The sequence below is a fragment of the Taeniopygia guttata genome, chromosome 10, assembly GCF_048771995.1.
Source record: "Taeniopygia guttata chromosome 10, bTaeGut7.mat, whole genome shotgun sequence".
Lineage (NCBI taxonomy): Eukaryota > Metazoa > Chordata > Aves > Passeriformes > Estrildidae > Taeniopygia > Taeniopygia guttata.
Window position 1 is genome coordinate 17,572,145 of NC_133035.1, and position 16,248 is coordinate 17,588,392.

General features: G+C 44.6%; 1 protein-coding gene across 4 annotated transcripts in view; it reads right to left on the reverse strand.

The window, feature by feature from the left end:
• Nucleotides 1-1,851: 1,851 nt before the first annotated feature.
• The window catches only part of ADAMTS17 (ADAM metallopeptidase with thrombospondin type 1 motif 17), a 156,352-nt gene continuing 141,955 nt past the window's right edge, over nt 1,852-16,248 (reverse strand). For 2 of the 4 annotated variants that reach the window (XM_030281401.4, XM_030281402.4), the window contains 2 exons: nt 9,042-9,219; nt 1,852-6,894 (listed from right to left, as the gene is read on the reverse strand). In XM_030281401.4, coding sequence (XP_030137261.4) covers nt 6,743-6,894; nt 9,042-9,219 — 330 coding nt within the window. In that variant the 3' untranslated portion in view covers nt 1,852-6,742. The remainder of the gene's footprint in view (nt 6,895-9,041; nt 9,220-16,248) is intronic. The other 2 variants (XR_012057538.1, XM_072933771.1) reach the window with 2 other exon arrangements.

The following is a 16,248-nucleotide window of genomic DNA, read 5'->3' on the forward strand; positions in this document are numbered from 1 at the left end:
GTGCTGAACACTCAGGCAGCCACACCACAGGCAGACAGTTGTTGTTTCAGGAGAATGGCACATGAATATCCACAGAAAGCTCTTTTTCCTCTTGCTTACACAATAATGTGGTTTTCCTTTTCCCCATTTAAAACTATTTCTTCAGCAAAACATGTTTAGGAAAAAAAAAAAAAAGAAGAAGAAAGAAAAGAGATGGAATCTTCCTTACCCTCTGGGAAATGTGGCTGACAACACTTCTTGGGCTCAGTGTCACTGTCCCCTCCTCATGCATCACTGGTCAGTGATGTGATGGGGGAAGAAGCCACGAATGAGAGCAGCTGCAGGGTGATGATGCCTGAGGAGAGCAGAATTCCAGCAGGGCCCTTCTTCCTCAACACAAACCTGGGCAGGAACAGAGCTGACAGTGCTGAAGCCAGCACATGTGGCACCAGCTCTGTGAGAAAACCAAATGCTGTTACTGAGCAGTGGGGAGCAGGGGAGGTTTCATTTATAGTAATTTTCTATGAAGTCAGACTATGATTCTGGGCAGGATTTCTGTTTTAAACAACACCTAATCTTTAAATTCAGTCTAGATATAGATTTCATACCTTTTCCTGAATGGGAGCAGCACTGAAGGAAGCAGACTCAGGAGTTCTGATGTGTCCTGGCAGGGAACTGCTGCAGGTCCCCTTGCTGACAAGCCCAAGCTTGACTCTCATCCCTGGGGTTACAGTCCCAGCCACTTCCACCACAAGCAGCTCTGGCTCAGAGCCCCCAGAGTGATAAAAGACTTTTTGTGTGATCATCTCAGGAGGGAAGTTTGGTACTAAACAAAGCTGCAGTCTGGTTGGATCCTTTTGTCATCAGAGACAAAATCAAGGGAAAGACTGCAGAGCTGGGGAAAGAAATGGAAACTGAAAAACATTCAAATAATGTCTTTTCTAAGAAAATGAATAAAGTCCAACCCAAGAATGGCTTGTCTGGTTGTGCAGGACAGGCTGCACTGATCTTGGTGCAACATGAAAGACTCTGTAAGAGGATTCCCCTTTTTCACCAGTCCCTCAGCAGTCCAAGTACTTTCACTCCCTGTTTCCAGAAAGGCTCCAGTGATGCTGTAGAGTGCAGTGACCTTCCAGAAAAGCTGTCAGTGGTCCTTCAGCACTGGTGGTTTGTGGGGTGGTGGAGGCAGCTCTGCAGACTGGTGAGCTGCCAGTGCTCTCCAGGTGAAAAATGAATGTTTTCCTCCATCCCAGATCACACGGAGGGCAGCATCCCATCCCATTCTTCCTGACACCATCAGAAGTGTGAGTGCATGGAATGCGAGCATATCTGGCACGGATCTTCTCTGCCTGGAACTCCACAGCACACTGGTGTTTGCACTGACACTCTCCAGCAAGAAGAAAACATCCCTTTCCCCCATGGAAATGCTCCATGTGGTGTCGAGGAAAGCACAAAGGAAGATTCGGTTTTCACTCTACCAGAGAGCAAAGTCCTCAGCGGTACTCTGTGAACATGGGGCTGATGTGGGGATAAAGTGTTCCACATTTTGGAAGAAAAATTCCTTCCAGAGCAAGCAGGGTGCTGCCAGCTTGCTGAAAGAGACAGCTGAGGCTGCCGTGGACACCAGGAGAGTGAGGGGAGCAGGTGGAGTTTGTGGAGGCAGAAGCGACCTCCAAGGAGTGGAGGAGGGATTTTACTTTCCTCCTGATCCTTCTGTGCCACAGCACCAGAGCCATCTGACCCCACCTCATCTGACCTTGGCTGAGGTGTCTTAAATATAAAAAAAAAACAACTGAGCTCACAGGGAAGGGCAATGGCTTGGGTAGAAATGGGGATTAGGAATTAGAGAAAAACAGCAAATGGCTACATGTAAAATAGGCAAAGTAAGTATATAATCCTACTGGATTTATAGGAGAGATATTGGCACATACCAGGAACATTTCAAGCCAAATGTATGACAGCATTCCTTACACCCCTCCCACCCACTGCCATAGCCCTGCTTAATGCAAAGCCCTTTGGCTTCCCCAGGCTTAGAGCTAGGTTTTATTGTTCAAACAGGTCAACAATTGCAATCAGATGTTGACTGCAGGCACGACACAAACATGATGATGTGTTAATGTACAGCACCACTTGGATGGAGTTTCTGCAGTGTTGCTGTGTCCTGTGCAGGGTGGCAGCTGGGCTGGATCTCCCAAGGCTGCCCTGGAAGCCCCTCGGTGTTGTGCCATGAATCCCATGTGAGATCAGCAAATGAGCTCTGTTATTGAGGTATAAACTCCATTTCTGGAAATCACTGTGGGAGGAGGGCTCTCACACCAACTCTGCTTTGGTTTGCTATAAAATCAGAGAATCATTTGGGTGGGAAAAGACCTTCAAGTTCATCAAGTCCAACCCAGCACTGCCAAGTCCAGCACTCCACCATATTCCTGGGTTTTTGAGGCTGCTTTAGAAAGATGCTGCTCCCATCTCCAAGTGCCCTTTTAGCAGGAATTGAGCTGGAGTGGGATACAGATGATGGCATCTTTGTAAGGCAGGCTGGGAGAGGATCCTACAGATGTACCTGACTGCGAAAACAACCTTCACTGTGCTGGGGGGGAGCTAACAGTACAAAAGATTCTGGCTAATGCCTACAACAAAGACATCATGGCACTGAAGTAATTCTACTTATTTCACACCAGGGGAGAGTGCAGCTAGGTTATGCAGATACCTTCCCAATGGATGGGATTGTTTTGCTCCAATATAAATTTCCACATGCTCAGCACTCTTCATTGTCAGGGGATGCCTGTGGAGCTGCTGCTCCCTCCCAGCTCAGGCACAGCAAGAACAACCTTCCCCAAAAGCACTCTCAGAACATCCCTCTCCCCAGGGAGAAGCTCCCCCTCCCCACAGCCTGCCCAGGCACACACAGAGATATCCCAAACACAGCCTGGCATGATCTTCCCAGACAGGAATCTTCTACTTTGTGTCCCTGACCACAGACCTGGCAAGGCATCATTCAGGTGTTAACATCCCCATGCTTTATTTTGCAACCTGACCAGGATAAGACCCATCATTTCTTGGTTTGTTAGCACACTGAGAACTCTGAGGTGCCAGAATTTTACTGCCAAATGACTTTTATACCGACCACAGCAATTAAACAGTTGGCTTGGATTTAACCAAATCCCAGTCTCAGTCCAGTTTACACAGATGCATAATGTACCATTTACAGCTTCACTCATTTCTCTTAATTTTCATGCTTTGGGTTTGCTTTGTATTTTTGTTCCAAGTTCAGAAACCTTAAAGTTGTTATGGAAAAAATAAAATTTATTATTCAACATATTCAATTTGTTCAAAATGGAATTATCCTTTTTTTTTTTTTTTTTGGCTTTAATTTACAACTGGTTCCTTTCAGTTTGACTGCTTTTTATCTTTTTCTATTTATAACCAGCACCAAGAAGAAAATTACCATGGATACAGTACATATGCAAATTAGCTAATGGAAAAATATATACATTTCACTCTGTAATGAGAAAACTTAAATGATATTATTGCCATGGAGAATATATCCCTGTATTATAATAAAATATAAAGCAATAATCGACTGCTAAGATTCTTTTCCACCGACAAAAAATAGCACCATATATGAGATAGTGAGAATCTACACTCAATAACACAATTGTGCAACTAGAAATGTACAGTACTTTAGTAACAGTACAGAGTATTGTTTACAATATGGAAATACCACCACTGTAATCAAAAGAGCATCAATTGCTTATGAACAACTAAGAAAAGGATTGTTGTAGATACACTGAAACAAACAGCTTTTCTTTTCACCAGAATGTGGGAACTGAGGGCAGAGCATAGCTGTGACTTCATTGTAAAGCTCCTATAAAGTGATAAAAACCAGAAGTGCAGGAATATTGGACAGAATTAGATTTTTTTTTGTTATTATTTTTCTGGTTGTTATGTGATGGGATGTCACCATGTGAAGTAAAAGAATTGAATAAAATTGAGCTGTGTCGTGCCATCAGTTCTTAAAAATGTTGGGGAAGTTTGATTATAAAAAATAAAAGGTTGATGCATGCTAATCTGTGAAAGCAAGTGAAGTGGGTTTTTTTCTGGGTGCTCATACAGTTGAAAAAAATCCTTGTAAATTCCTGCTTCCTGAGGTAGGACCCAGAACTTGGACCTAAGTGTTCCTTGGGTCCAGAACCCAGCAGGCTGGGTGAGGCCAGAGGTCTAACCAGCCCAGCACCCTGTCCTGGCCAGTGGCCAGTAGTGAATTATTACTAAAAACCACAAAACCTAAAATCCTTCCTCTCCTATGTCCTACCTTTTGCCTAGAGAGGGTCACAGATCAGCACCAGAAGGAAAACGTTCCTGCTGTGGAGAAGCACCTTTGATTCCCAGCAATGATAATTCACACAATTCTGCCAAGGTAACAGAGAAAATGTTGCCCATGAGAAGAAAAAAAGCAAATTCCAAACGGAGTGAGGGGTGTCAGGGGACTCGGGGGTGGCTGTGGGGGCAGCAAGGACAGTCCCGGTGTCACTGCAGGCTAAGGGGGAAACACCACTGCGAATTAAGAACATAAACCAGGTCCTCTGGGCTCTGTCTGATCTCTTGGAACTTTCTCATCAGCAGTTCTTCTACCTGTTAATTTGCCTAATTGAGTATCACCTGGTATTGTCTAAATCTTCCCTGTCACCCCTGCCAGCAATTCTCCCTTGATTACTTGCTAAGTACTTACACAACCTCCGTGCTGGGCAACAGGGTGGGAATAACAGAAAAAGGAGGTCTAATCCTGATTATAAATTGCCAAAAAAAAAAAAAGAAAAATCCAGTATAACAAAAACCAAGCTGGAATCATTTCCCTGATAGAGAAAATCATCTGAGGCACTGGAAAGCAGATCTGTTTGAGACAGGCACTTGAGGAAAAAAGGTGTGCAAATGTGCCCTTGTGCATCAGGCCAGCCCTGGTGCACACACGCTCATTTGCACGCTCACAAGCACAGATGTAAATGTGAAGCACACACAGGGTCTGTTGATGAACATTATCTCCCTGTGTTTGAAAAATTTAGCCCTTATTAAAATGCTAATAGGTTATTCCAGTGAGGTCCTGGATATGGAAAGAATGGTACTAAGCAAAAATTGCCTTAAAGACATGTTAGGTACCAAGAGTCTTTATCCTTCCTTGCATTGACAAAAAGAGACAACAGCAACAAAGACAACCTGGGGCCAAGTGAGAGCTGCAAGCCAGCCTGGCCCAGGGGCTGGGGGAGCAGCTGGGCTCGGTTCTGTGCTCAGCTCCAAGGAGTCAAACAGTCCCACGCAGCTCTAGAGCAGCACAAAGCTGCAATTATCCAGAGGGCTCTGCTCCTGTCACGAGGAGGGGGCTGAAACTCAACCACAGCCTTGGGCCCTGGCAAGGGAATGAGGCTTGTTGGAGCAAGATGTGACAGGGAGACACTGATGAGTGTGACAAGGGAGGGGACAAGCCCTGCTCTGGGCAGAGCTCCTGTTTCAAGTCTCACATCACAAAGAGGAGTCTGGTTTAAAGTGCAGACACATGGCAGAGAGTATTGTGTGTGCAGCACCTGCAAGTGCTCCGACAGCACCAAACCTGGCAGCACCACAGAAGCGACACAGGGAGCATTCAAAGACAGCAATGGAAGTCTGAGCCCTCGACTTCCCACAAGCTCCAGGTTACAGTTTGAATGTCTCGTGTCCTTGGCTACTTCTGGTTACTCCAAAAGCTACATAACCTCAGCTGTGTAAAAGAGCCCAGAGATAGAAAACACCTGTTCTGCTCCCCACATCCTTTTCATAGATTGTTCCAAATTCAGTTTCTGTTCCAACCCTCTCCAGTTTCACAGTCCTCTTATAAGAACCAACAGTCTCATTATCTGATTGACTTCTAAAAACCGGAGAGAGCTTAGGCCAAGCAATCCCTCAGTGAGCTCTACTGGATGAAATGATTTCTGGCTTCTCCCATCTCATGTAAATGGTTCTTGTTTAAAAGTAACTATCTACGGCTGTTAATAAGCTCAGAGAAAAATTAGGTTTCATAAAAGAAACTCTATTAATTCTGGGGAAAACATAGAGAGGATTGTTTTTTAAAATTAGAAGGAAAAACACCCCCTATTAGTGGCTCTAAAAATATGACTTGGAATGTTGTATATAATTATACTGAGTTTTCTGTAGGAAATTCAGAGATGTCCATCCTCTGCTATCAATTTTCACAAGCTTTTACAGAAAATCCTCTCTTTAACTAAACCTTTCATTTATGCATGTCTCTCCAGGCCCACTCTGCAGTGGGATAACTGCTGGAATTTGAAAACAACAGATAAAAGCCAAGATTAAAAGATTAAGTAATGTCTCTACCTTGCTGAATTATTTTGCCAGAGGCCTTCCTCCATGGAGGTACCCATAACCTTATCCAATGTAATCACTTTGCAACTCTTGTCCTTTTCTTTAATGGTAGCAAGCCATCCAGTGGCTGGTGATTTAATATATTAAAAAAGCCTTAATGAAAAATGTGAGGATGTCAAAATATTCAGAAATTATTGGCTCCTTGAGATGACCCTTTCTGTGTGTTTTTTTTAAGGTGGATGGATGAGCAGATGACTTTGGTATCCAGTCTGTAGGATTAGTTTCAAGTCTCATTGGCTGTGCTTTGGGATCCACCACGCTGTAGCAACTCATGAAGTTCCAGTACTCAGACCTACTAGTCTGTGATTTACATACAAACAGCTGGAAGACTCTAAGGAGTGGCACAGGTTCATTAACTCTTCTGCTGCATCTTGTTTGCATAAAAGTCTCTGCACGTCTGGCAGCAGCGCTGGTACCACCGCATGTCCTGGCACAGGTTCTTCTCCCGGATCACCCTGCAGTACACTGTCCACTGGTCCCCCGTGCACTTGTAGGTGAGGGCAGCTTGGGAGGAGACAAGAAAGGAGAAACTGCCAGATTAGCCATGGAACAGCACTGCAGGTGTGACCAAAAGCCCTGAGCCCGAGGGGAGGGAGGGCCATGCTCGCTGCCGGGACTGGAGAGCAGGTGAGGTTCTCTCTGCCAAAATATTGGGCTCTTGGAAGTGCTTCCTTCCTTCCCTGACATGGATGGAGACTGCAAACCTCCTCCTGTTGCACCTGTTTTGCCTCAGAGGCAAACAGGCTGGATGAACAAAACATCCAAAGATGCAGCCCAGATTTAAGGCCATGAACTCCACACTGCAGTCAGTGGGATGGAGATGAATAAATCACACACCTGGCAAGAACACCCGAGGCAGACCTTATGAATCTGAGATGGGAGAGTTCACATAATAGAAGCTAAGACACAAACAAGGCCAGGACTAATATTTCAGAGTTCTAAGGTTCCTCACAGTTTGTGAAGGAAGACAGGAAAGAAATGACAGGCTAAATCCCTCTGAATGTGTCATCAATAAGAGATGCTGGACACAGACATAAAAGCCAGGTGAGGTGAACTCCACACTTAGATATTTTTGGAAATGTTATCCAAGACAAGAAACCATTCTGAAGTATGGACAAGGCAGCATAGGGTCTGTAGACTACTGGAATTTTTTTCTGATTTTCTTTTATTGCTTCCATTGCAGAAAACATAAAATTCCATTTAAAGATAATCCAATTAGAATTGTTTATAAGCAAAAAGAGCAAAACACTCAATGATATGTCTTTCCACTAATATAAAATATCAATGTTTCTGGCCCTGGTGATTCCAAGCCTGGTTTAGAAACAAAAGCATCCCAAATTGCTTGCAGATTATTTTCAGCAGAGACTTGAGCCTCCTCAGTCTTCTAAACACATGAGCATTTTATTGCTTTGTCCAAAAACGTGAATTAGGATGGATTTTTTGTCTCATCAGTGTATCCAGGGCTTACTTCTCAAATGAAATGTTTTCCTTCCACTATGCTCTTAGTGCTAAAATATCTGGGAAGTACTCTCATACCAAAAGAGGATAGAAACCCCGCAGCATGAGTGCATTTGCAAGAATGAAAGTCCCCATTTTCTCTTAAAACATCTGGTAAACTTTGGGGAACAATTTCAGTTCAAAAGCTTTAAGTCCAGTCCAAGTTTAAGTGTTATTTAATACTGGACAGCACCATTAGAAAATGGTTCTCTATTATTTAGCAGCTCTGTGTTTTCATGTGTGTTAGAGGTTTCTTAGCCTCTAAGATCAGCTTTAAGCTCAGCTGTGACAGAGGAGGCTGCTCTTTCTGGTAACCTCTTTGTGTTTACAACCCAGCCTCTTCTACCAAAAGGGGACAGGAGGCACCCATGAGGCAGGGTCAGTGTGGCCAATGCCTTAATTTGGCTTCATCTTATTGGTGATTATGTGTGAAATGCAAAGAAACCAACTTGGTTCTTGGAGCTGTGGTGGAACACACAGGGCTGAAGTTTGGAAAATATATATTTAGTATATTTATATTTTTATCCCCTTATAAACCAACGTGGAAAATCATGAGATCCCCACAAATTTGTATTAACAGAGGCATTCTTAACTAGTGTGATGTCTTAAATACAGTGTTAGGTGTTTCAGGAGACAGATGGTTATCACCATATTCTCTTCCCAGCCAGGGACACAAGGAATGCAGGGAGGGTGAGGAGGAGGACAGTGACAGAAACCACAGGGTCAGGAAGAGGCTGGATGCTCTCTTGCCCCTCTGGACAAATCAATCCATCAAAGCACCTGTCAGGGTCATGTATTTGCTTGGGACACAATGAATAAATGATCCTACTTCACACTCACTGCAGCACAGGCAGTGTGTGGAAGAGTTTGTGATGGACAAAGATGCACCTGCCAGTTCCCCCACCTGTGACTGATCAATCAATCAGTTAATCCAATCAATTACCCACCATTTGTGTGCTCCTGCTGCTCTCTCAGCTTCATCCCCTGTCATGCCAAGCTCTCCACCTGGGCACAGCCTGAGCAGAGCTCAGACAGGACCTACCCACACCAGACCTTCAGGCTGGAGTCTGGCTGAGCCTCTCCTGATTTCTGGCCCTGGACAGTCACTGCAGCCCCCTGGGCAGCTGGCACCTTCCCCCAGGCCCCTGACTCACCGAGCCTGGGCGAGGTGATGGTGTTGACGTTGATCCTGTCGTTGCAGACCTCCTGGTGGCACTGCCTGTAGGCCGCGGGCTTGGCCAGCACCGGGCACTCGCTGCCGTGGCGCCCGGTCACCTTGTGCATGCACTGCACCACGCGCGACTGCAGCCCCTTGCCGCACGTCGAGGAGCACTGCAGGAGAGAGCACACTGAGCACAGAGCTCCCATGCCACAGCACAGCAAAAGTCACTGCCAGAGCAGGGGGTGCAGCCACTGTGCTGCTGAGGGCTCGCAGCTGGGGCACTGCAGCAGCCAGGGACACTCCGTGTGGCTGCTGCGTTGTCCAGGATGGTTTTGCACCTCCTGTGAGCAGAGGAACTCACCTGGCATAGGGAAGGAACCTGTTGTCTTTCTGCCCTGAGTTCACCTACTCTGTCATCTCTGGAGGCCCATGGGGTTCAAGAAGGTAAAAATGCAATTCCCCCCACCAGTCATGAAGAGGCAAAGCTGAAAAATGTGTAATGCTTAATTATGAACCAGCAGCTTCCACCTCCCTGAGAGGGACCCGGTGGTTCTTGGTTTAAAAGCCTTCTCCAGGACTTGGATGGTCTAACAAGGCTTCCTCCACAGACAGGATGACCACAGCCAGGCACTGACATCAGATAAATCCCAGGATTACAGCAGAGGCTGGCAGCTCCTGAGTGCCCAGACCTCTGAGCTCTGTTCTGGAGAGAACACATCAGGTATTCCAGTATTCACTCCCATCAATCCTTGTTAACTGTCTGGCACTTGCCTGTCCTCCTGGGAGCAATTGCAAATTGTACTCATGAGTTTTGGCTGCTATTAGCCAGGAGGCCCAGCCTGTTCATATGCTCACTTTGTTGTCATACAGGCAGAGTCCCTCCCTCTTCCTCTGGCCCAGTCACTCGTGATTTACAATGTCCTACTTGCACGCTGTTCAATTTTAATAAAGCAAACACAGTGAGCACAGGGAGGTGCAGCAGCTGGAGTCAATAAAAGAACCTTGTATTTAACATAAAGAAACAATGGCTTGCAAGACTTGGGTAAGATTCCTGTTTGTGCTAAAACCACACACAAGCAAACAATGGGGGAGAGGAGGAGGTGAGGGAAAGCCCAGGAGGTATTAACAGAATGATGTAAAAAAAGGTCATGTTTTCTGTCCTCTGCTGTTTCTCACCGAAGTCAGGGCATTGGAGCTTTCTCCCTGAAAACCACCATCACCTCAGAGAGGTAATTCTCAAAATAGAGATGCCAAACACTGGAGAGGTTCAGAAGATGGGCATCACTGAGGTTGGACCGAAGTCCAGGTACAAATCCTGTGTGTGCAGTGGGGATGCTTGTGAGACCCAGATCCAAGGGCAGAGCATGTGGATGCACACAGGCCTCCACCTCTACATCCAAGGGGGGTGAGTACAGCAAAGCTGTGGTCATATTGACCTGAAAGTATCACAAGAAACCCGTGCAGTTTGGGTTTTTTTTGCTTTACCATCTTCTTATTTCAACTTAGGTTCAACACACCAGTTTATAACAGCTATTTTTACACTTAGATTTTTCAGGTGTTGAATTTACATAAAAAATTGATCACTGTCAAATAATACCTCAGCAATGGTTATAGCATTTAGGACTATGGTGAATGAACCCTTCCCCTGCCCTATCATGAGCTATTCCAAAAATCAGGAATTAAAGTCCCTGATTTAAATCTCCTTTACAATCTGAATTTATGCAGTGAGATCTGGGCACTACGTTAGTTTTGTGTGTCCCTCAGCTCTTTCCCAGCACTGAGTGCCCTCAGTGACTTCCACCAGCCTGGAAGCCACTCAGGCATGGCCACTGTTTTCATCCTGATAAATGCAACTATTAGGCCCTTCCACTTCACCAGTCAAATGCAACCTTTAATCCTCAGGATTTCAGTGGCACTTTTAGTCTTCACAGTGCTTTACTAATCTTAATCCTCCCCAAACTCTTTGCTTTGGGAGGGGAATTGTACATCCATTTTGCAAACAGAATCGCTGTTATCACACAGGCATTAAATAACTCAGGCCATGGACTTCCTTCACATGAATGTAACAGTGAGCCTGAAACTTCTGTCTCTGGCTTTTAAGCCAGGGACATGGGGAGAAAGAAAGGAAAAAACAGGGGGGACATGGGGAGAAAGAAGGGAAAAAAGGACCAAAGCAGCATTTTTCTCATAAGGTGAATTAGGTTTTCAGGTACCAACACACAAACACTCACCTACCTTTATCTGTGTCCCTGTCTCTGCATTTGTTAACCAGCAAGGAGGGCAAGCAGTGAAATGTTTTTCCACAGACACTGCCAACTCCAATCCTCAGACAAATAACAGCAGAGCTTTTGCCTGAAGCAGTTTTATTCCTTCTCCTGGGAGACTGGGATCATCACCTATGCTATGCAATTAGTTTTTCACAGCCAGCAAGACAGATTTTAACATCTTTCTTGAACTCTTTAGGGCTTGGCAGCTAAAGGAAGGTTGGACATCTGGCTTATTTTAAGACAAAATTTTCAACTCAGTACTTGGATAGTCTCTTTCCTAGGAATTTCAATAGGAAATAAGAATAGATACAAAATACATACAAAGGGGGAATTGTTACTCGTGCTGCACTATGAGAAGAGGACATCATTAAAAGAGGCATAAAAATCAAACTCCAACTGCACAGCAAATTCCCATAAATACCTTCTCTCCTTCTCTGGACAGCTAAATGCACTGCTAAGGACTCCCTGCTCCCAAATGTTTGTGGAGCAAGGAACCATATCCACAGAACAATTTTCAGAGAAGACCCTCCAGCAATGTGCCTCCTCTGGGAAGCTGGGGCTGGGACAAGGGGTTGAGCAGAGATGCTGCTCCAAAGGAAGAAGTGGATTTTCCCTTCCACCAGGTACTGCCAGTGGTGTCACCATCACTAAAATGCATGTGCAAAATGCACAGGATTTAACCATAATGCCCTAAACTGACAACACAAGCACTGTAAACTGGAAATCCACCCCCATGCAAAGATGAAAGGGCTGCTCAGCGCTGTAAAATGGAGGTGGTTAATGAACAGCTACAAAAAGTAAAGCTAATGAGAGCCCCTGTAATTCCCAGTTCAAACAGTGCTTAGGAAGGCAAAAGCAAGACAAAAATGCCTGCATTCACATTCTTTGGCAGTAACATGCAAGCCAGTGGGGATATCCAGAAGGAAATAAACTCATAAATTGTCAAGGCAGCAGCTGCATTCAACAGCTTAAAGAAGATTTACTCACTGAAAAACTCTAACCTTAGGAGCAAACTATGATTTTTCAACTGGAATGCTATTTCCACCTTAGGATACTGATATGAAAGCTTGAAATCTAGCAAAGGTGCTGACAGATGTCTAATTGCTTTGAAAGCAAATGCCTCAGGAGAATATTAGGTATTAAAACAGAACAAATTTACAAAAAGCACAGAGATCTGTCAGGGCCTTCATCAACTCCTGGTCTACAAAAGGTAGCCAGAGAAAGAGGGGGGAATGAGAATGACTTAAACCAGGGCAAGGCTGCTGCTGTGGGCAGCACAGCAGAGAGCCCAAAGAATTCCTCTGCTGAGGCTTAATGGGGGCAGAAAAGATACAGATTTATCAGCACAGACACAGGTCTAGGACTCAATGGGATAATGGATCACTGCTGAGGGCTCCTGGGAGGCTGGCATAGATTTCAGACCCCAGGACACCTTCAGAAATGTCACTTTTCTAACCTCCAAGGGATAGATGTAATTATCTTTTTTTGTAAGAGACTTTTCCCAGCAAAAGCAGATGCAGGTCACAGCATCCCTCCAGCCAATCCTGAGCACACTCCAGTATGGAGAAGGCTGCTCTGTCAGAGGGAGATCCAGTTCTAGTTGACTGTCATAACTAAGCTGCAGGCAAGATGGGCTTTTCTCTTTATTCATCAGTTTGCAGTCATGTGATGTTTAAAGATACTGGTTTGTCCCCAGTTTGCTGGAAGTTGCTGAAGCCAAGGATAACACCATGGCTAAAGCTCCAATATTGAGAGATAGAGTCATGCTTTACTGACTTCAGAGTTCAAGTATTCAAGGCGTTAGGGTAGAGTGTTTTTCCCCTCGGGGGTCTTATTTCTTGCCTCTATGAAAGTCAGAAAGAAAGCAAGAGAAGTTCCTATTAAAAACATTCTAACACAGCATCTGAGATGAATGACAAAGGTCCTGTAATTGCTCCCTTCCCGGGACCTTAATAGCACACACATGTGTGCTCTGAAAGCCAGTGCTCCACACACCTTCACATCAGGCTTTTTATGAGGATCACTAATTTAAACCCCACAGTTCTAGCTGAAAAGCAGCGTGCAAAATGCTTTCATAAACACCAGGTCAACTTTCACCATGGCATCATGCTAAAGAAAGAAATATCTGTCTTTTCACTGATAAGATCTAATTAGCCCAAAGCAAACTGTAAGCTGTTTTTCAAGCTTCCTTGTTCTTTTATTTTCTTTTTTTTTCCTTCTTTTTGAACCCCAGATCTGTAAAAGAACATATCTGGTCTTGCTTACAACAATCTTTCATTTGGAAACTTTTGTGAAATGACTGATTTGTTTAATTTAGCCAAGAAGAAAAAAATGCATACCCTTCTGACTCAGTATGGGAAGAAACAATAAATTATGGCACCAAATGCTCGTGGCTGATGTGACAGTATCTTAGCAGGAAAAGAGAAGCAATTTTTGCAAACTGCCTACAGCTGTACTTTCAAACTGCACGACCCCAAGGAACAAGACCTGACCAGCACATCCAGCATGTCTCACTGCATAATTAAGCTTGGCTTTGCTATTCTGAAAAGTTCCATTGTGTACAGAGAGTTCAGACATTAAAGGCTGAACACATGAATATTCTGGGTAGTGACAGTGCCCCTAAAGTTCTTGTGCAGTGGAGCCCAGGTGGATGCTGATGAGAAAATGCCATTTAATCCAATATTCCAATCAGCACAATTTACTTCTCACAAGGTTCAGCAGGCCACCCACTGCACTTGTGCCATGGTTGGACCTGTAGCAGAAAGTGGAAATACTCCAGAGATTATTGCACCAGGACAGCTGCAAGGACCAGATGATGAAAAACACCTAATGCAAAAGGCATTAACAAGGTAATTTTAAATAGCCCCAGTAGTAATGGACAACTATGGGATCACAGAACGCAGGTCAGGCTGGATGCTGGAGAATCCCTCCTGTTCCCTCAGAACTGCGAGCTGCTCCTGCTGAGCCAGGCTCTCTGGGCTCACATGAGCTCTATTCCCACACCAAATGTTATCCTGAGAGGACATCCTGGGAACTGAAGCCCCACTGAATGTCTTATTAGTTACTATTAGTTATTGATCAGTTAATGATCAATGCTCCCCAACACAATTTGTTAAAAGAAAGTAATTAAACGAAGGACTCCTTTGGGATTTTTAAATTTCAGCAAGAGGCTGCTTATCTCTCACTTAGTCCTGCCTGAGCATTTTCTAGACATGGAGCTACCCAGCTCTGACATGTGTGATGCTGGCTAACACTGTAACCTCTTTGCACAGTCAGATTGGTACTCATTGCTCCTTAAAGATGTTCTGGGAGATTGTCACCTTAATGGCTTGGTAGTCATTATAAATCTCAAAACGTTATTGAAAATACTGCAAAATTACAGCAGGCCCTGCTAGCAGTACGTACATACTGTGTGCTGTAGGTATTCAAGGGGAAAATCTTCTTCAGACCAATACTACAGAATTTAAATGGTGAATTACCACTTCCCATATATTCAAAAACATGATCCTGGACACTGTAACATCTCACAGTAACTCAGAGAAAATGAATGCCAATACTTGAACAGGCTTGTCTTTCACTCTTTCTCTTTTTCCAGTTTAAAAAACAAAAGTAAAAAAATCACAATGTAATTTCATTTCCAATCCTCTGGTCTTGGTCCATCAAAAAAAAAAATGCACTAAATGGACCAGGCTTTTAAATAAAATATCAAAAAAGAGAAGTTACTCTTCCAGTTAATAAAATCACTGGAGGCTGTATTGGAATATGAGACAAAAACACCGTGGCAGAGCGTGCTCCACTTCAAACAAAAGACTGATCTTTCTCAGTGTTCAGATCAATCTGATCTTTCTGCGGCACATTCTCCTTTGCTACAGAACCTTCACAATAATTTGTACCAGGGATGTTCCCAGAAACTCCAGCAGAGATGAGCTGTGCAATTTGTTGTGCAAACAAAGAGCAGTTTGAAAGGCACAAACAGGACTTGGTTTCTGCAGTGCCCAGGGGAAGGACATGGTCAGCAGTGCAGTCAGTATCTCCCCCCTTCCCATGCCCAATTCCCAACTAGAGCTGCATCCACTGGGGCTGGCTCTTAGCCCAGGCCTAGGCACAGGCTCAACCCTGTTTTAGTGCCATTTAGTGCCATGTCCACCTCTGCCCATAGCTAAAGACCTTCCACAGATGTGGCGACAGGCAATCACAGAGCAGAAGGGTGAGACTCATCTTACTGAAGCCCTGTTCAAATTCAAGACTGTCCCTGGCTGGTAAAACCAATTTTGGGCCATTTGATCTCATCTCCTGTAGGGAGGGGTGTTTCGAGATTTAGCTGTTGGCAAGAAAGGCTCTGGTTTCACACATCAGTGATCATGTGCCAGAGGCACAAACCACAGGGAACCACAACTCAGAGCAGTCCATGGGGCAGGACTTAGGTCTAGGACAGATGCTCTGGCTCCTGGCCATGCCTAGGACCACAGAAGCAGGGAATTTGACTACTGAAGCTTGTTGGATCCTCTCCTGTCCCACCCAGCTCTATCACCTTCTGGAGAACAACTGATGTGCACCAGTGAGGCCTGTGAACAACTTGCCAGTGCTGCTGAAGGATGTGAGCAGCCATAAATCACAAAGTTGATCAGTGGCAGCAAAGGGTCTGTCAGCTCTGATGTGCCACTGCAGTTTTAAGCTACCACCCCTCCTGCAGAGTTTTCTCTCAATCCAACAAGAAAAGTTATTTTCTCCAAGGTAGAAGAAGATGAACTTAGTTCTGCCCTTTACGAAGAATAACCAAGTTGTCCATAGCTTATCATAAACAGATGTCAGGTCAAGGCATGAATTTGTAATGAATGTTAGAACAAAGGGCAGTTTTGCTTCTATATTTATAACAGCTTTGAATACACCTCTCAAACCACAGCTGTCGTTGATTTACTCTTCTTATTATGT